Source organism: Brassica napus, chromosome A6 (assembly GCF_020379485.1).
Source record: "Brassica napus cultivar Da-Ae chromosome A6, Da-Ae, whole genome shotgun sequence".
In the NCBI taxonomy this organism is placed as follows: domain Eukaryota; kingdom Viridiplantae; phylum Streptophyta; class Magnoliopsida; order Brassicales; family Brassicaceae; genus Brassica; species Brassica napus.
In genome coordinates, this window is record NC_063439.1 from 18558335 (window position 1) to 18579595 (window position 21261).

Consider the following 21261-nt stretch of genomic DNA (forward strand, 5'->3'; position numbering starts at 1 on the left):
GAAAAAAAAACATAAATATAACTATTTGACTATTTGTCCAAGTTCGTCTATTAAACATTTCCGTTTTACATTAAAAATGGAAAAATCTCTACTAATAAAAGGGAGCTTTTGAGGCTCCATAGGGCGTCCACATCAGCGGAAACAATTTCTCCCAAAATCTGACACGTGGCATAAAATATAGTTTTACATTTTAATATTACTTATTTTTGAAAATTGTAAAAAATATGTAAACATACAACATAAAAAAATGGAAAAACTACATTAAACATATGTAAGATTATTATTTTTCACTTAAAAAAAGACGGCTTATCTCCATAATGTAACATTCCCGTTTTATAAAAAAAAACAAAAAAAATTATATATAATTTCGAAAATAATAAATATATGTAAAACATACAACATAAAAATGGAAATACTACATTAAACATATGTAAGATTGCCATTTTACATTTAAAATAACAATAATATGTAAACATACAACATAAAAAATGGAAAATTTACAACATAAATAATATGTAAACATACAACATAAAAAATGGAAAATTTACATTAAACATATGTAAGATTACCATTGTTCACTAAAAAAAACGGTTTATCTTCATAATGTAACATTACCATTTTATAAAAAAAAGAAAAAAAAAACATAAATATAACTATTTGACTATTTGTCCAAGTTCGTCTATTAAACATTTCCGTTTTACATTAAAAATGGAAAAATACGTAAAGATTTAAACATCTATCTTAAAATATAAAATATAGACATTAACTAAATATAAAGTATTACTTATTTTCGAAAATTGTAAAAAATATGTAAACATACAGCATAAAAAAATGGAAAAACTACATTAAACATATGTAAGATTACTATTTTTCACTTAAAAAAAGACGGCTTATCTCCATAATGTAACATTCCGGTTTTATAAATAAAACAAAAAAATTATATATAATTTCGAAAATAATAAATATATGTAAAACATACAACATAAAAATGGAAATACTACATTAAACATATGTAAAATTACCATTTTACATTTAAAAATAGCAATAATATGTAAACATCCGACATAAAAAAATGGAAAATTTACATTAAACATATGTAAGATTACCATTGTTCACTAAAAAAACGGTTTATCTTCATAATGTAACATTACCATTTTATAAAAAAAAAAAAAAAAAAACATAAATATAACTATTTGACTATTTGTCCAAGTTCGTCTATTAAACATTTCCGTTTTACATTAAAAATGGAAAAATACGTAAAGATTTAAACATCTATCTTAAAATATAAAATATAGACATTAACTAAATATAAAGTATAAGAAAGAGAAATACTCAATAAAAAAAAATAATAAGTAAATATTATAAATATATAAATATACGAATTATATATACAATAATAAGTAAATGCACAATTTTAAAAAAATGGAAAGAGTACATTAAATATTAAACATCTATCTTAAAATGTAAAATATAGATATTAAATAAATAGAAAGTATAAGAAAAAGAAATACACAACTTAAAAACAATGGAAAAAATATATTAAGATTTAAACATCTATCTTAAAATGTAAAATATAGATATTATGCAAATAGAAAGTATAAGAAAAGGAAATACACAATTTAAAAAAATGGAAAAAGTACATTAGTATTTAAACATCTATCTTAAAATGTAAATCAATCTTAAAATATAAAATTATTAGTAAATAGAAAGTATAAGAAATATAAATACACAATATAAAAATAAATAAATACTAAGTAAATATAAAATATAATCCCGAAAGATGACACGTGGCATAAAATAGAGTTTTACATTTTAATATTACTTATTTTTGAAAATTATAAAAAATATGTAAACATACAGCATAAAAAAATAGAAAAACTACATTAAACATATGTATAATTACTATTTTTCACTAAAAAAAAAAGACGGCTTATCTCCATAATGTAACATTACCGTTTTATAAAAAAAAAACACATTATATATAATTTCGAAAATAATAAATATATGTAAAACATACAACATAAAACTAGAAATACTACATTAAACATATGTAAGATTACCATTATATATTTTTATTTTAAGAAAATAATATGTAAACATACAACATAAAAAATGGAAAAACTACATTAAATATATGTAAGATTACCATTTTTCACTAAAAAAAACACGGCTTATCTCCATAATGTAACATTACTATTTTGTAAAAAAACAAATGATATATAATTTCGAAAATAATAAATAATATGTAAACATACAACATAAAACATGGAAATACTACATTAAACATATGTAAAATTACCATTTTACATTTAAAAATAACAATAATATGTAAACATACAACATAAAAAAAATGGAAAAACTACATTAAACATATATAAGATTACCATTGTTCACTAAAAAACGGTTTATCTTCATAATGTAACATTACTATTTTATAAAAAAAAAGAAAAAAAACATTAATATAACTATTTGACTATTTGTCCAAGTTTTTCTATTAAACATTGCCGTTTTACATTAAAAATGGAAAAATACGTAAAGATTTAAACATCTATCTTAAAATATAAAATATAGACATTGACTAAATATAAAGTATAAGAAAGAGAAATACTCAATATATAAAAAATAAATAATAAGTAAATATTATAAATATATAAATATACGAATTATATATACAATAATAAGTAAATGCACAATTTTTAAAAAATGGAAAGAGTATAATAAATATTAAACATCTATCTTAAAATGTAAAATATAGATATTAAGTAAATAGAAAATATAAGAAAAAGAAATACACAACTTAAAAACAATGGAAAAAGTATATTAAGATTTAAACATCTATCTTAAAATGTAAAATATAGATATTATGCAAATAGAAAGTATAAGAAAAGGAAATACACAATTTTAAAAAATGGAAAAAGCACATTAGCATTTAAACATCTATCTTAAAATGTAAATCAATTTTAAAATATAAAATTATTAGTAAATAGAAAGTATAAGAAATAGAAATACACAATATAAAGAAAAATAAAAAAGAAGTAAAAAAAAAACATAAATATAACTATTTGACTATTTGTCCAAGATTTTCTATTAAACATTGTCGTTTTACATTAAAAATGGAAAAATACGTAAAGATTTAAACATCTATCTTAAAATATAAAATATAGACATTAACTAAATATAAAGTATAAGAAAGAGAAATACTCAATATATAGAAAAATAAATAATAAGTAAATATTATTAATATATAAATATACGAATTATATGTACAATAATAAGTAAATGCACAATTTTTAAAAACTGGAAAGAGTACATTAAATATTAAACATCTATCTTAAAATGTAAAATATAGATATTAAGTAAATAGAAAGTATAAGAAAAGGAAATACACAATTTAAAAAAATGGAAAAAGTACATTAGTATTTAAACATCTATCTTAAAATGTAAATCAATCTTAAAATATAAAATTATTAGTAAATAGAAAGTATAAGAAATAGAAATACACAATATAAAGAAAAATAAATAATAAGTAAATATATAATATAAGTAAATACCAACTTTAAAAAATGAGAAATTACATTTTTTTAACGCTGATTTATTATGATCTTACAATTATGATATAGAAAAGATTACGTAGACGATTCGACAACCGACAATACTACCTGCATTATGAAGACCTATGCCTAACTGCATCACCTGAGCCGTCCTATGAAAATCCACGCTTGACTAGATTTACTTGCACCATGTTGAAGATCTCTTGCAAGCCATTCCTCTTTAGTCTGTATAATTGTTTAATAAACCGCTCTCTCCAGGACTTGAAACTTGGATTTCCTGTAATCTGCAATAAATTGCATAGTCTGGGATTCGAACCCCAGACCTGGGTGTAGAAGCCTTTAAACCTTAACCAATAGGCTACGGTGCTTCCACATGGGAAATTACATTAAGATTTAAAAATATATATTAAAATTTAAAATATAGATATTACGTAAATAGAAAGTATAACAAATGGAAATATACAATTTAAAAAATTGGAAAACGTACATTAAGATTTAAACATCTTTCTTAAAATATAAAATAGAGATATTAAGTAAATGAAAAGTACAAGAAATGGAAATACATATACAGAAAAATAAATAATAAGTAAATAATGTAAATATATAATATATGAATTATATATGTAATAATAAGTAAATACACAATTTTTTAAAAAATGGAAAAAGTTCATCAAGCATTAAACATCTATCTTAAAATGTAAAATATATAATATAAGTAAATACACAATTTAAAAAATGAAAAAAGTACATTAATATTTAAATATCTATTTTAAAATATAAAATATAGATATTACGTAAATAAAAACATAAGAAATTGAAATAAACATTTTAAAAAATGGAAAAAGTACATTAAAATTTAAGCATCTATCTTAAAATGTACTTATATCTTAAAATGGTAGTAAATTATATAAAAATGGAAATACCACATTAAAAAAAAATGTATAGTTTTACATCAAGAAAGTCTCTATAAAACTCATTATTCCATCCACATCAACCTCACACTATTAAGGAAAATTTCAAAGCACTCGAGCAAAAAAATGGTTTCACCATCAACTCTTGCCGTCCCAGAAACCTTTAATGACCTTGAATGAGATTTTTTTATAACAACAAACTTTTTGTTAGGTGGATTCATTGTTGGGAAACCCGCAACTTCCAAAAGCCGAACTTATTCATGGGAATTGAATTGCTTTTCATAGACTCAAAGGTATTCTTACAAATTTAAATTAATCTAATCCATAATTTTATTGTTAATATTCATACTAACTCTCTCATGACCAAACCATTTCAGTTAGTAACCATTCAAGCGTTTATCCCGAAACACTTCCTTCCTCGCCGAATCAGGTATTGGTTCATGTTGGTTTAGTTTTGTTTTTGGTTTACTAACCGGTTTAGGATGGTCCTATTGTAAATATAATTTAAGTTGGTTTAGCATATATTATGTTTAAAATAACTTAAATTAAATAATAATAATATTATGCTTAAAATATAATTTCAGAGAGTTTTCAAATATAGTCAATATATAATATCTTCAATTTTTTTTTTTTAAATATACATAATTTATATATATAGATTAATCTTCCAAACTTAAACTATTATATTATATATGAATAATGTTTTTAAATAAAAATAATTTCTAATTTAAAATAAAAATAAAAACAACAAATGGTTATTTTCAAATAATGGATGTAATTTACATTATACTATCATTTAACAAGTATTAGATACGTTTTGATATATCATTATTTTCTATTTCCAGAAAACAATAAATTGTTTAACATCAATATCATCTAGGTTAAGTATACGAACAACACAAATTCAAACATCACAAAAAATATTTACATAACCATTATAATACAATAATTTAATCAAAAAATATAATTAAAAAATATTAAAAAGAATAGTTATATACTTAATATTTGAAAATAAAAGATATTTTTGCTAAAATTGTACTTACCTGGCCAAGGAGATCGACCATCTTTTTACGGATCGATCGAATGTTGAGCATGTGGTCGATCCGAAAATACTCTGCAGTTTAATAAAATCTCTAAAACATTTATTCCAACGCTCAAAAGATAGTTTTGCTAAATATGATAACTAGATAGCCAATAAAATTACAAAAAAATATTTAAATAGTAAAAAATATGTTAATTTAACGTTTTAAAATTTAAAAATAAATTTTAATTATGATATGCATTTTAACATTTATATAAATATATATCATAGCCTAAATATAAATAATTTAACAACTTAAATTAGAAAAAATAAAAATCCCGGGCGTAGCCCGGGTTAATCCCTAGTAGACAATAATAAAGGAGAGTTTTCTCCCTCATTAGGCTGTCCACGTCGCTCTGGAAAGGGGGGGCTTTCTCGCCACGTGTCGGCGCGCTGAGTGGTATGTGAATTTCACGCGTTTGCTTTTTATCCGCGCGTCTGTTTTGCTTAGTCCTCGCTTCTTTTCTGTTTTCCTTATTCCTCTATTTGGGTTTGGGTAATGTTCGAAAAATAAGCCCACATAGGCCTAGATGCTCATCATCGTCTCTGGTCACGTGAGATTAGGGTTCTTCTTCATTCTTTTTTTTTGCGGTGGATGCTTGAGCGTCTAATTTCCAGAGAAACTAAGCACTCCCTTCGCTACCCGTAACGACTTCCAAGTTCCAATTCCTCAAAGCCGTCATTTATTTTGAGTTTTCCCTTGAGTAATCCACTTCTCATTCATTAAGATTTCGGTGCACCTGTACGTTTCCCTTGAAACCGCCTATATCTCCAGCTATATATATCTCACCTCCATACCATGCAAACTCCAACTCAAACCAAATCCGAAAACTTTTAATTTGCAAGCAAACGATTTCGATGGGTAATTCATAAACCGTTCTTGCTGACTTGAGAGCCGGGAGATGCTCCAACGCGGCGGAGGTCTGTCTTTTGAGATTCTGGAAGCCAAGAACATCAACAAAAGGGGACAACTGATGAGCGTTGAGATGTTATTGATTGATGAACAAGTTAGTATCTTTTTCCACTAATATAATTATCTTCTCGGTTTAATCTATTTCCATTTTATAGAATCAAAAGATTTTGTTTTTTTTTTTCATTTCTTCCCGTTTCTATTTTTTTGCAATCACGTTATTATCTTCTTCGTCATTTAGATGATGATGCTCAGGTCTCTTCTCTCTCGATGGATAAACCAGTGTTGGTATCACTATTATATTTTCTTTTTCTTCTGTCCATCAAAATCTGATGAAACCAATAAACTCATACTATGTTTCTATTTCGCTGCTAATTTTACAGGCGTTTACTTACTTGAAGAATGGTTCCATGGTTTCTTTGAGTAGCTACAAAATCCCACAGCCAAAAGCCGGCACCGTACTTCAACCGTGACTCCTCGGTTATCCACCGCAGCTTCGTCGACTTTCAATCCTTGCCGCCATTTCTCAATACAACTCAGCCACCTCCAATGCCTCAACAGTATCAAGACCATTTACCTTGCCAGAAAAGTAAGCTGGATCTCGGTTCAATGTCGAACTCCTTACAGAACGGAGCCCAAGTTTTAGCAAACTCAGCTGCTTTCGTGAGAGCATAGAACGTTAGCTGAGAGCTAGCGTCGTCCGAGAGATAAACGACGAGATTCTTTGGTGGGTAAACGAGAGCCAACACGGATAGGACTGTGTTGACCATCATCAATAATGGCTCGATCACCGGATCCGCCATGGAGTGGAAAATATCCAGCTTTGGGAGACCGTTACCGTATCTCTGGGAGAGTCTATTGGCGAAGGTGAATCGCCAAACAGGATTCCACCGGACAGATTGTTGGTATTAATCAAACAAAACCGGTTTGGTATTCAATAATCTCAACTGGTATGGTATGGTCAGTCTTTAAAGCAAAAGCCAACAGATTCAGCCAAAAACGGAGGTCTTGAAACCTCTGAACGCAATTTTTCCTCCGGTCCTCTTCCTGGTCACAAGAAGCGGCTAACTATCGCCTTCATGAACCAGTATAAACTGGTAGTCTTTTTTTTTTTTGACTGATAAACCGGTCGTCTTCTTTTGTCCTGTTCTTCTTTCTGTGATTTCTCTGAAACAGAGTAAGTGGAAAGCTAAGACTAGGGCATCAGCCACATATTTACTTATCCGACATGTTCAAAAGCAACTAAGAAGGCACACCTTGAATAGGTTGAAGAGGATACAGTCTTAAACCAAGACGTCGACTCCTAAAATAATGCTTAGGCATCGTTGTTGCTTTTATTTACTTCATCTGATGTTAACTATCTTCAACGGAATATAAAGTTATATTTGGAATTCATTATCATCTTTGGCCACATATTGGTGTACTATTATGTTTGTGTTCTATTCTCATGACAGCATTACGACAAACTAAAATCGTTAACGATAATAGCTACTGAGATGTCATTGATAATACGTGTGACCTAAGTTATGTATACTGCCTCGAGATTTTGTCTGACCAAACATTGAAACCATAGAGGTAGAAGTTGAAATTCAACATAGGAATAATTAGAGACACCTAAATTTCACACATGCAACTTTTACATAGCTTAAGATGATGTACAAAATTACATCTAAATGGTACAAAATATTAAGTAAAGATATAATGCTAAATAAAGTTATTAAAAACATTAAAACATACCTAAATTAGGAATGTATTTTGGAATTTCCCAACTAAACTATAGTCTATATATAATTATACGAAATCTATAGTGGAGCAAAATTTGGAATATGTAAAGAAGTTTGAGTAATTCATGCACATCATTTAAACAAATAAAATCACCACCAACACACAGACCATTGTAGTCTAAACACTTTCCATTTTCCATGGCTTTTTTTTTTTGCCTTGCTTTGTTTCAGTTTTCGGTTACAAGGAAATAAACTACATTCACATAATTAACGCTATTTAGATTAAAGAAAATTGAGCAACCGGCATGGTAGAAAAATAATTCAACAAGATATCACTCAGTTTACTCTAACAACATTTACAAAGCTGTATAATATGTTCATAGAAGAAGGTTCATGCCTACGAAATGAACGAAATAGGGTGCATTAATTAATAAGGTGTTAAAGACATGACTAGGCCTGGGCGTTTTTAACTCAACCCAAAGTACCTACCTAGACCCGAACCGGAAAAACCGAAACCGAATCCGAATTGTTATACAAAAATATCCGAACGGGACTTATGAACTTAGTACTTTGGTGTTTGGTTATAATCCGAGCCGAACCGACATCCAAACTAGGATCCGAAGATATCCGAAATTAGTTAAATATGTTAAAGTTTTTATATATTTAAGATGATTTAGATATTTTAGGATATTCAAAATATTTTTTAGTTTGTTTTAATTGTTATTTTGAATATTTTTTAGTTAATTTAGATAGTTTAACTAATTTTAATTAGATTTGTAAACAATTTATATATTTTGAAAAAAATATTGTCAATTTTTAAGGTTTAAAAAAAAATATTTTTGGACGATTTTAAACATTGGTTACATCCGATCCGAACCGAACCCGAAAGGAACTGAACCGAAACCGATCCGATAATTAGTAAAACCCGAATGGTACTTCTGAGCATAACACCGAAAATCTGAAAATCCGAATTATCCGGACCGAAACCGAACGGTCCACCGAACGCCCAGACCTAGACATGACCATGCAACAATTTAGTGAGCCAGCAATTTTTTCCTCCGATAACTTATAGACGGTCAATAATTTTTACGCAACTATAAATTTGATACAAATATAAATGTGATTCAAATACAAACTACATATCATTGACCACATACAAAACTCTTTGTCTTAACATTCGATGGTAAAGACCCAACGGCTTACTAACCACAACAAACCAAGCTCTGCACACTCACATGAAACCTTACTACCATGAAGGCCACTTTTTAATAAAAAACTGTAACCATTATTTGAAGACAAATCTGTTGTATATATATTACAGATGGTTCAAATACATCAAAACGGATGTAGGACAAAGTCAGAACAAAAAAAATTAAAATGAAAAATTTGCACCAGGATTATGCAATTCCAAAATGTTTGTACATCTAACAATGTTATAACGCAAAAATATTGTTGTAAGAACTTTGTCGATATAGTTGTAAGTTTAGCTGTAGAAAAATATTATAACTTTTAAACCGATGGTTGAAATAAAATAACTAAAAACATGAAAAAAAAAACAAATAGGACTGTTAATTTAACGGGGAGAGGAGTCCATTAAATTACTTAAAAATTAATTTGAAACAAAAGCTATAAGAAATTATAAGTGAACTGAAACATTTCTACAATCCAACCAATATAACTAAAATTTAAATAATTTTCTTTTTATTTTGCTCATCACCTTATATATAATTTAAATTAATAAATAAATTATTTAAAATAGTTTTAAAAATGTAGGAAAAATAAATAAATAATTTTAAAGTTGTCTAGCAACTTATATTTTAATAATAACACAATATATATGCTAAAATATGCATACAAAAGATATAATTAAGATTAAAAATTTAACAAAAACCCCGGGCGTAGCCCGGGCCAACCCCTAGTTTTATAGAATAAAGCCAACTTTCAAGAAAATAGATAGCAAACACACATAAACATAAACCTTTGGGCATGCTATTGGATCCCAATTTAAAAAAAAAAACACAATCAAGTAATAACGCAATTTCAAAACAGTTAATATTGCTTTTCAAGTGTAGTACACACATGAGCCATAACTTGGGTCGACAAAGACCCAGCAACTGCTGCGGTTGAACCTGCAAGAGTCTTCAATGCGACCATGACTCTGGTAATAAGCGTTCATCACATACGACGCGTGGTCATAAAGAGTGTTTGGTTCATAGCATACTCCCCCGGGTTGGATCTGTGTACAATCGACGCCGTTGCTGCAAGCGTAGTCAATGTTGGCTTGTAACTGCTCATCTGAAGCATTAGGCATCGCCATGCACCATTGTCTGCATGTCACGACAGGGATGTGGTGGATCGCCACAAGAGATAGGACGAACAAGAAGGTTAAAAGTTTGGACGACATTATGAGCGAAATCAAAAACACGACAAATCAAGATTTTTGTTGTTGTTGTGGGTATGTGTCTTCTTCTACGCAGGTACGCGTATTTATATATGCAAAAGTCCGAGCCTCGTAACTTTTTTGTGGGAAAGTGACGTGAGGAAATGGAATTACATATCATTCTCTATAAACTATTCCCTTACAAAGAGCTATGATATATTTCTCGAATATTTTAAATATTATGTAAAGATCTTTTGCTATTTTACAGTATATTAACTTGCACATAATCAGTATCTGTGTAGATCATTCCATCAAGAAATTAGCATACATTTATTAGTTTAATGTTTTTGTAAGATCTCACTTTATATCGTATTAACTACTGTATATCAAACTAATGATCAGTAAATATCTAGTATCAGATTTGCGAGGATTGTATAGTATAAACATTGATTAACAAAGATATAAAACTATGATTTAGCAAACCATGCCAAAACTCCAACTGTAAACCCGGCCAAAACTACGACCAAGAAAACCCGTTTCACAAAACCCGCCAAACCAAAACAAATAGTAAATAACTAGTTTTTTTTGTTGTTGTTGTAAATAACTAGTTAAGTAGAAGATTTATATAGACTAGTTTTCATGAGAATATAAAAGGATCATCATTAATGTTTTCATATTCAGCTTATAAACGTAAACACGAGAAACAAAAACCACAAAATTATGAAAATAAAATTCATATGAGGAGAGGAGAGATATTTTACCAAAAGAAAATTGGTGGGAGTTCGTCTTCCTCTCTGGACATACTCTCTCTGGCTGTATTACTGAAGCTACAAGCATCATATCATTGGTGCGGCCATGACCTTTATCATGAGTTAATCAAGCTGAATATTATTTTATAAAACCGCATGCTATTCGTATTATTATTAGTTTATTACCAAAAATATATAACAATTAAATATAGATAATCATACTACCTAATATTTAGAAGCCCACACATTAGCTTATAAAGTGTTATCGAAACTAACTGATGCCTATTAGCATGTATAAAATATTCATCAGCTTATTTCGAATTTGAAGGTCTGGTTGGTAAGAGCTGTAGTTTAAAAAAATTTGTAGTAGAAAAGAACTTAAATATTTTTAGTGTGGTTGTAGATTTTATTGCTATAGAACTCGGCTGTAGAATTTTGACTGTAATTTTTTTTTAAAAAGAAAAAATAATTATTTTTATTGTAGATTAATATAGTATACACATTATAGATAAGATTTTAAAATATTAAAATAAAATTAATAATAAGTTATATTGTTTTATTGAATAAATAAAAATATAATTCGAAATTTTCAAATGATAAGTTTTAATTATAGTCTTTACCAAATAAATATTAGTAGTACACACATATTGTATTATTTCTAAAGTAATTATATAAGGTTGAATTTTATGGTTCCATCGCTTATAAAATACTTGTTTAAGGAAACTTAAATAAATATGTATTTATTTATAATAGATTATGCTTAATATTCTAAATAGAGGCTGAAATTAGCAAAATATTCCTCACAAGATAATACCAACTCAAGAGATGCATTTTATTACAACTTACATAGAATTCCAAAATTACCCCTCCATTCTACACACAAATCGTCAAAGTACACTGACACAACAGTTGTAGCTTCATGTTCATTGTGTAGTTGTGACTAAAGTATTTTCCTCCGCATATTTTCTTGTTCAGCGTGGAAGTACAACTCATTCTCCTTCACACATTTTCTAGAATCAAAAACATGTATGTATTTTTTATCAATTTATTATATTATTTGGTAATGCATACTAAAAAGAAAATAAACTTGTTAGATATATTTTTAGCATTTTATTATTACATAATTTTTATTTATTTTAGAAGTATCTAAATTAATACCCGATAAAACATAATAATATTAGATAACTCGGAAAAGTTGACTAACACAAATCTTATCCACTAAATACACATACCATGTATCAATTAAGGAGGGGTGTTTGTAACATCATACCAGCCATTTACAAGTTCTTTGGTATTAAACTATGTAACATATAGCCAATCATTTATCAAATAATGTATTAATCCACAAAACATGTATCAACCAATCTATCACCTGATAAACCATGTATCAAACAATGTATAAATTGTATCGTCTAACAAAATATGTATTCGAAAGAGTAGAAAATGAAAGAATCGATAAATTAAGGAGTATTTATTCAAAATACACATACCGGTCATTTACCAGATAACAAAATATGTATCAACTAACCAAATATGTATCAATTAACAAAATATTTATTCAAAATACACATACCATGTATCAATTAAGGAGAAGTATTTTGTAACATCATACCGACCATTTACAAGTTTTTTGTATTAAACTATGTATCAGCTAATAAAATATGAAACATATGACAAATCATTTATCAAATAGCATACGATCTATCAAATAAGGTATCAATCCACACAAAAAAATGTATCAACCAATTTATCAGCTAAAAAACCATGTATCGAACAATGTATAAATTGTAACAGTTAATAAAATATGTATTCAAAGAGTAGAAAATGTAAGAACCGATAAAACTGAAGATCCAATATCCCCTATATATTATTTGAGAAGCATTGCAACATTTTTTTGAATCTTTAGAGAAATAGGTTGGTCCATTTAAATATATACTAAGTTTTTTATTAAATCACAATATATACATTATTAATATGATTCATTATTTCCTTAAATAAGATTACAGAATTGCATAATGTGGCTAAAGTATATATGACAATTAATGATTTTGAATAATAAAGATTTGATAAAAAATAAGTGTGTATTATAATTATATTTATTTAATTTTAAGCTATTAAAATAAATTAAACAATCATAGTAATCATATATTAAAAATTAAAAAAAATATTTATATATTATATTTTTTTTAAAACGAGTATAAATTACTAAAACTGTTAAAAGTTTCACATTCAAATTTTGTAATCTTTGATTTAAAACTTTTGTTATGACATGATACAAATAATTGAAAAATAATATAAGTTGAAAGTCTCATTTAATAAGTATCAAAAATAAAAGATATATAAATATATGTATCATTTTAAATTAAACTATATGCCATATAAAAATACATAAATATCGTAATTTTGAAATTTACTTTCAACATTTTTTTGATAAAAATTTTGAAAAAATATTGACAACTTAATTTTTTAAAATATTATAAATTACTTAAACCATTATTCCCGCAGTGAAAATTTTGTTATCACTAATTTAGACTTTTTGCTATAACAGATACAAATAATAAAAAAAAATATTAGCAAAAAGCATCATCTAATAAATATTAATATTAACATATATCATATATATGTTACTATCATTTAAATTTAATTATATATCATATCAAATAGAAAAATATGTTTTCGATTTATTAAATTTATTTATATGTTCGCACTAATTTAATTAAATAAGTAGTAGATAATGACTTTTTAATTATTCAATATATATTTATTATTTCATAATATGCTATAAACATATAATATATAAAATAATATATATATATAATGTTCATTCCGCGCAAGGCGCGAGTCTTAACCTAGTAACATTATTATTTTCGGCTAACTGAATAAGTGTTGTGAGAGATAACCAAGATTATACCTTATATGTATATGTCAGAGGATATCAAATTTGGGGTGCCGTTGAAATAATCGAATATTATAGGATCTCTACGAAGATTTAAAACCACAAATAGAGTAAATGTTGAAAATTCAGAGTGAGTTAGATGTAAACATGGTCGGGCCTGACAATTACCGCCCCAGAAGCAAAATAATTTTTTTTGGCTCATTATTTTTGAAAAAACATGAAAAACATTAAAAAGAAAACAAAGGGATTCGAACCAAGCTCAGGTTAGATAATATGACACGTCATTACCATTACACCAAAGACTATCTTCTGTTCTTTTTGGCCCCTAAAATAAATAAATGTAGTCCGGCCCTGAAGCATATGTTTCACCTGCCTCCATTCAGGTCCGGCCCTGGATGTAGACTACTAGAATTTGATATAATAATTAGGAGAGAGGTAGGAGAAAATAGTTTTCACTTTTTGACACAGACTGACACAAATCAGGAGGTATACATGGAAAGAGATAATAGAGTGTAAGGGTAAAATCAACATATAAAGAGGATGAAAATAGTGGAGGGATAGTATCACATAAAACTCTCAAAACCATATATTTAATACTCATAAATATATATGAAGAACCAAACATAAAATTTCTTAGAAATGATATAAGCTATTTAGTTTTGTAAACAAAAAGTAAAAACATATATACAAATATTCAAAATTATCTAAGATGATTTGTAATATTTAATTAAATATATGTTGATTTAGATAGGCTACAAGGCGACTTAGAAATGTATTATTACAAGATTGCAAACACAACTACATGAGCTAAAAGCTTTCTGATACAACAAAAATTAAAAAATGAAGACAAAAATAAAGGAAAAATATTTTAGGAATATATATGAAAGTTTAAAATCTTATATTCTATAGCATAGTATGAAATATATCTAGATAGTGTAAATAAATTTATAGCAACAAAAACGTTGCATATATTAAAGCTAATAAGAAATGTGTATCTAGAAAATCATTAAAAAGTGAATGAAATATTAAAATAGGGTCCCAAAATATGGGATGTAAGTTGGGGTCTTAAGGCAAATACCTTTCTTGTAACATAATGAGCATGGCTCTGAGTGCCGGTACCACTGAAATCGCATTGCGCCTTGGTGGCACCAAGGTTCTGGTAATACAAGTTCACCACAAACGACGCCTGATCTCTAAGAGCGTTTGGTTCATAGCAGATTCTACCGCGTTGGATCGTTGTACAATCGCGGAAACCTCCTGAGTCGCTGCAACACCAATCTATATTCGCTTGTAGCTCCGTCGTTTGAAAATTCGCCATGCACCATACGTTTTTGTTTTTAACCAGCGCCGAGAGGTTTCTTGAGATTATGGAGACGGCTGATATGAGCAAGAAGAAGAAGAGTGTTGTCAATCATACCATACATTGTTTTCTTGACCATGTTTGCTTGTATACATTGTTTTCTTGACCATGTTTGCTTGTAGATGATACAACTGTTCAAAGAAAAAAACAAAGGCAGTTAATAAGGCATAAAGGTTTATAATATGGAATCCAAAATTTTGCGGCAATCTATTTTTTAATATATTGGTAAAGAATGCAAGTTCTAGTGATGCGGCAAAAACAGTGTTTTGAAACCCGATCCGGACCCGCGGTTGAACCGGTAAACCCGGTCACCCAGAAAAAATCCAGTTTGAGTTTTATGAAAAACTCAATATTTAGAAACCCGCAAAAATCCGTAAAAACCCGCAAAAACCCACTAAACTCCGGAATCCGATACCGGTTGAACCACCGGTTGAACCAATAAATAACTTTTACTCCTTTTTTAGTTTTTAGATTATGTTTTATATTCTAAGTTTTCAATTAAAAAGTTAGATGCTGACAAAAAAAGTTAGGTTTTCCCTATTCAGTATTTGTAATTTTTAGATTTTGATAAAGATTTTTCACTATGCCACCTAAAAAAAATGAAGTGAACGATGATAGAGAAAACCAAAATTAGTTGATGTAATTTGGTGTTAGTTTATTTTTGTTATTGATAATTTATTACAATGATCTTTTACTTTTAGTTTATTTTGAATTTGAAGTTAATTTATTATTTACATTAGATATTTAAATATTTGTGAGTTTTATATCTTGATTTTTTTTAGATGTCATAACTCTTACTTTGTTACAGAAAAATTTAAATAGTCTAAACTCTTTTTTTTGATATTTTGCATGTCAAATGAAAATAAAAATATAAAACTAAAGTTAAGTATTTGTTAAATACTTTTTAAACATAAAGTATATACATATCCAAACTATTATTTTATGTTTTAAAAAATATTTAGAAAATATTAAACTTTAGTTTTTATATATTTATTTTCATAGCTAATATATTATTATATAATAAAATTAATTCATTTATTAATCCGTAGTTCACCCGCGGTCGTCTCAATGACCCATCAACCCGGTAAGTCATCCGGTTCAGTGTCTGGGTCGGGTTTAAAAACATTGGGCAAAAGTATAAGCATGCAACGAAATGCCCTTTTGCGTGCAATTGATCGCTATTTCATTTTGTCTCGGTCACCACTAGTGTATTATGATTCTGGGAGTCCGCGTGTATTAACGTCAATTCTGGATCGATTCTTTTCAAAAGCTAAATTATTACTGTTTTGCCAATTTGATCTTAGGTTTCGACCCAAATAGTTAATATGATGATTGTAACAAACGATCGGTCTATTTTTTTTTATCATTAATCAGAAAGCATTTTAAACTCGAATCAGATGATATGGTATTCAGTCCATTTTATAGCATTAAATTTGTTTATTCGGAGAAAACCGGATCAATATATTGGAAAAAAATTGTTGAAATTTTTAATGATTTTTTTTGTCTTTTTACCAAAAAAAAATATATATATATATATTTGTCACGTGAGATGTAGGATAGAGAGAAAGACACGAGCAGTGTCGGCAAGCCCACAGCTTACCATAACTCCCCTGTCGGGCTAAGAAAAGAGCGCTATCTGATGTATTGCTCTTGTTGGGCCTCACATTATAAACGAAAAAGGCTGAAAAAATTAAACTATAAAATTACACTTTTGGTACACAATTTTCTTCAGATTCTCACTTGTGTCGCATAACTTTCTTTTAAGCCAACTTTGTGTTTGTGCTGCTTATGAGAAAGAAGAAACTACCAAAAAAGGCAAAAGCGCGTTTAAAGTTTTGATCTTTTCTTCCTCAAATTCGGTTCTGATCTTCTTCCTGGTGGAAAAATTGGAGATTTCTGTAAAATAGTAATGTCATTTTGAGTAAAAATCATGAGCAAGCCCGACCCGGATCCGAAACCGGCTTCAGGATCTTCCAGGGAGAAGGATCCGGTAGCCGATCACGTCACCGAGGAGCTAAGTGATGATGTCAGGAATGTGGGTGAAGCTACGGAAGAGCTGAGCGTGCCGATTAGTGTAGCTGAAGGTGATGGAGAAACGGATCAGAAGGAGGAGGAAGGAAGAGAGCGTGTGGAGAAGAGAATGATGGTGTATCCCGTGAGACCTGATGCAGAGGATTGCTCCTTTTATATCAGAACAGGGAATTGCAAATACGGATCCAGTTGCAAGTTTAATCATCCTGTCCGAAGGAAGCTCCAAGTACTCTTCTTCTTCTTCCACCTTGTGTGTCATCTTTGTGATGTAAAGTTTAGTTTTTGCGACATGATTTGGATTAAAAGATTATATTTTTGTTTATTAATGACAAACTCTTTCTGAGTAAATATAAGTTTCGGAAAGGAGAAAGCTTTGATTTGGATAATCCTGTTCTCGTTATTCTACTGGAAACAATTTACGTTTGCTGTTAATTTTAATGATAAACTTAGCTTTTTTTGCTACTCTAATGTTTCGTTGATTGGAAGATTGGTAGGGATAAAGTAAAGGAAAAGGAAAGGGAAGAGAATGTGGAGAATCCGAGGCTCATGGAGTGCAAGGTTAGAATAATTTCTTTCCTCTCCTCTGTAATGGCAGATCAAAGATTAAATTGGTTTCTTCTGTCATGCTTGTTTAACTCAAATATCTTCTTATGTTGTTATGCTCACAGTTCTTTAAAAACATCCTACATTTTTATGCTGATAGGGACGTACATGTTATTTCCTTAGACTCCTATTACAAAATCTTTCTCGGTAGGACTAACTATGTATTTGCCAGAAAAATGGACATTGAAGTTTCCTGGTGTGGTTTTCTTTTGCTCGTTGATGAACTTTGATACTTGGTTTGTAAAAGATGGATGATTAGTGTTTGCCTTTTTCATATCTGAAGATTACCATTCTTTTTTGTTCATATCATGTCTCTGATTTTCTGTGCACTGTTTACCTTTTCATTATCTCTTTTTGTATTGTATGTGTATGTTATCTCCTTTTATTCCTCTTTTCTTTTGCAGTACTACTTCAGGACTGGAGGGTGCAAATATGGAGAGACTTGTAGATTCAGCCACACTAAAGAACAAACTTCTCTGCCCACACGTCCAGAGCTTAACTTCCTTGGTCTTCCTATCAGACCGGTAATTACATTAATTGATTTTGACATTTCTAGCATTCTGTCTATAAAACCTGTAATAGTGTAACTTAATTGACAGGGAGAGAAAGAATGCCCTTTCTACATGCGTAATGGTTCCTGCAAGTTCGGAAGTGACTGCAAATTTAATCATCCTGATCCTACCGCTGCTGGAGGAGTTGATTCTTCTTTGTTCCGTGGTAACAATGGTGGATCATTTGCTCCAAAGGAGGCGCCACAAGCAAGTTCAACTTCTTGGTCCTCATCGAGACACATGAATGGGACTGGTACTGCTCCTTTTATTCCAGTCATGTACTCACAGAACCGTGGAGCTTCTCCTCAAACTCCAGAGTGGAGTGGATATCAGGTATCCATATTCTGCATGACTTGTTTTGATGTACTATATAAAACTATACTACTTTGCGTTTAACAGATTTTCATTCTTATTTGTGTAGGCGCCTTCTGCCTATCCACCAGAAAGGAATGTGCTTCCTCCTTCCGCATACTCAGCGAACAATTCATTGGCAGAAACTAGTTCATTCTCACAACTCCAGCAGCAGATGTCTACTGAGGAGTTTCCAGAACGTCCGGATCAACCAGAGTGCAGTTATTATGTTAAAACGGGGGACTGTAAGTTCAAATATAAATGCAAATACCATCATCCCAAAAATAGATTGCCAAAGCAATCTCCATCCTCTTTCAATGACAAGGGCTTACCCCTAAGACCTGTGAGTGTGTTTCTCTTCCATTATGTTCATTTGTGCTCCGTTCTAATATGCTAAAAAGATTGTGTTCCATGACAAACTCTGTGATTCACACCTTAATCCATTTTGATACTCTCAGGATCAGAGCATGTGCACACACTACAGCCGCTATGGCATCTGCAAATTTGGTCCAGCTTGTAGATTCGATCATTCTATACCGCCTACATTCTCGTCCACCAGCTCCCAAACCGTAGAAACTCCTCAACTTGGGGGCAACGGAAATGAAAACGACGGCTGGAATTGACACCACGTGTTCAGAAGCCTCCGTAAGGGATAGTTTCTGTTTTTTTTTCTTTATCGAAGGCGTTTTCAGTTCTTAGGATCAAAACGATGTTTCTGGTTTTGGAGTTTATAAAGAAAACATTTAGGTAAATTATAGTCTCCAAACTATATCTATCTGGCAAGTCAGTCTTGTTTTTTCGTGATTTTCATCAAATAAGTTTTTGTTCTCTGGCTTTAACTGTAACTAAGGTTCAGTCTAATGGAAGCCTGCCCTCTTTCATGCTTTGTTCTTCCCATTGGTTGCTCTCTGAATGTTTTTCCTGGATTTCTTTCTGCCTGGTTCTGTTTATATCTGAATCTTAAGAATTGCTAGAAACCTGAACCAGACAATGATAATGTATGTACATATATAGTTTTGCCTACTTCTATGTCAGGACACATGTTCCTGCTGTGATTGTCTGGTACAATTTTTCAGGTGTCAGCATCTTTGTTAGAGCTCACGACATATGGATGTTAATTTTGTCGGGAGGCTTTTCAGCAACCCATATTATAGTCTTGTGTTTCATATGTATGAACAATAGGATTCTCTCTGGAAAGGACTATGTCTCAAATCTCATGAAAAAAAAAACAAGTTCTTATGGGGGATTCAGGAGACAAATGTATTCTCTTATATCCATTGTGGGAAAAAGAAGAAACAAAAAGTATAGTGAACAAGTATAATATCAGCAGAAGACAAAAGAAGAAGAAGCAAGCCGAGCTGTAAGATATGGTTTGTGAACTCCGAAGACATCTTGTTTCACTTGTTTGAGATCTCTCTGCTAACTTCTTCAGCTCCATAATCCTCAAAAGCAAAGCCATTTCTTCTGCTCAGAGAACATAAGTCATCAGGTAAGCAAATTTGGAGAAAGAAGTAAGAAGTTAAATGTGATGAGAAGAAAGAGTAAAACTACCTTGGCTTTGGGGTTTTGAGAATCTTGGTGGTTGTTTTGATCGGTGTTCTGAGGTGAAACCAGAGTACTAGGGCCTGCGCTGCCGGATGCTTTCTTGGTCTTCTTCTCGTCACTAGCTTTGCTGAAAATGACAGTGAATCCTTCGGCGGATGCAGGGTTGTTCACATCCCATTCACCAAACTTTGGCAGTGGCTTCCCCTGCACCAAAACAGAGTTTATAAATTAGAGATGAGGAAAAGCTTTAAGACTTTTGTTTGTTCTTACCGTGGCCATTGTTGAGATTAAAAGCAAGAGGAAAGAGAGATGAAGATCTAGAGAGAGACGTGGGAGGAGAAGGAAGAGAAAGGAAGTTGTAATATACAGGCAAGAGAAGAAACATGATGTAGAGGGAAGCACGTCGTCGTTGACAACACATCATTAGCCAAATCAACCTCACCTCTTCTCATTCCCCCGCATGTTTCACCAACCCAAGTACCTAACGAAAATTAATAGAAAACAAATACAAAAAGTTGTGGAGACCAAGAAGGTTTGTGTAATAAGTAAACTAGTAACGTGATTAGTGGGAGGTGAATCTAGCAATGCCGCTCGTTTTGACTTTTCAAACTGAAGATT

General features: G+C 29.8%; 3 protein-coding genes across 3 annotated transcripts; 1 reads left to right on the plus strand and 2 right to left on the minus strand.

Moving 5' to 3' along the window:
• Positions 1 to 10175: 10175 nt before the first annotated feature.
• LOC106351863 (glucan endo-1,3-beta-D-glucosidase-like) lies at positions 10176 to 11272 on the minus strand. Its single transcript, XM_048781909.1, has one exon. It carries the CDS (start codon positions 10579 to 10581, stop codon positions 10240 to 10242), a length of 342 nt encoding a protein of 113 aa, XP_048637866.1. The 5' UTR covers positions 10582 to 11272; the 3' UTR covers positions 10176 to 10239.
• A 6025-nt stretch (positions 11273 to 17297) lies between these two features.
• LOC111197737 (zinc finger CCCH domain-containing protein 67) lies at positions 17298 to 19983 on the plus strand. Its single transcript, XM_013855660.3, has 6 exons — positions 17298 to 17819; positions 18080 to 18151; positions 18601 to 18720; positions 18796 to 19080; positions 19169 to 19441; positions 19557 to 19983. Exons 1-6 carry the CDS (start codon positions 17493 to 17495, stop codon positions 19719 to 19721), a joined length of 1242 nt encoding a protein of 413 aa, XP_013711114.2. The 5' UTR covers positions 17298 to 17492; the 3' UTR covers positions 19722 to 19983.
• A 366-nt stretch (positions 19984 to 20349) lies between these two features.
• LOC106415053 (protein NOI4) lies at positions 20350 to 21254 on the minus strand. The gene is made up of 3 exons (XM_013855667.3): positions 20914 to 21254; positions 20650 to 20847; positions 20350 to 20562 (listed from the first exon to the last, which is right to left on the minus strand). Exons 1-3 carry the CDS (start codon positions 20920 to 20922, stop codon positions 20542 to 20544), a joined length of 228 nt encoding a protein of 75 aa, XP_013711121.1. The 5' UTR covers positions 20923 to 21254; the 3' UTR covers positions 20350 to 20541.
• Positions 21255 to 21261: the final 7 nt, after the last annotated feature.

Coding starts and splice junctions, on each gene's coding strand:
- LOC106351863 (XM_048781909.1), bottom strand. CDS start 10,581: ATGTCGTCCAAACTTTTAACCTTCTTGTTCGTCCTATCTCTTGTGGCG.
- LOC111197737 (XM_013855660.3), top strand. CDS start 17,493: ATGAGCAAGCCCGACCCGGATCCGAAACCGGCTTCAGGATCTTCCAGG. Junction 17,820..18,079: donor CTGTCCGAAGGAAGCTCCAA/GTACTCTTCTTC, acceptor GTTGATTGGAAG/ATTGGTAGGGATAAAGTAAA. Junction 19,081..19,168: donor CAGAGTGGAGTGGATATCAG/GTATCCATATTC, acceptor TTATTTGTGTAG/GCGCCTTCTGCCTATCCACC.
- LOC106415053 (XM_013855667.3), bottom strand. Junction 20,563..20,649: donor CTCAAAACCCCAAAGCCAAG/GTAGTTTTACTC, acceptor TTCTCTGAGCAG/AAGAAATGGCTTTGCTTTTG.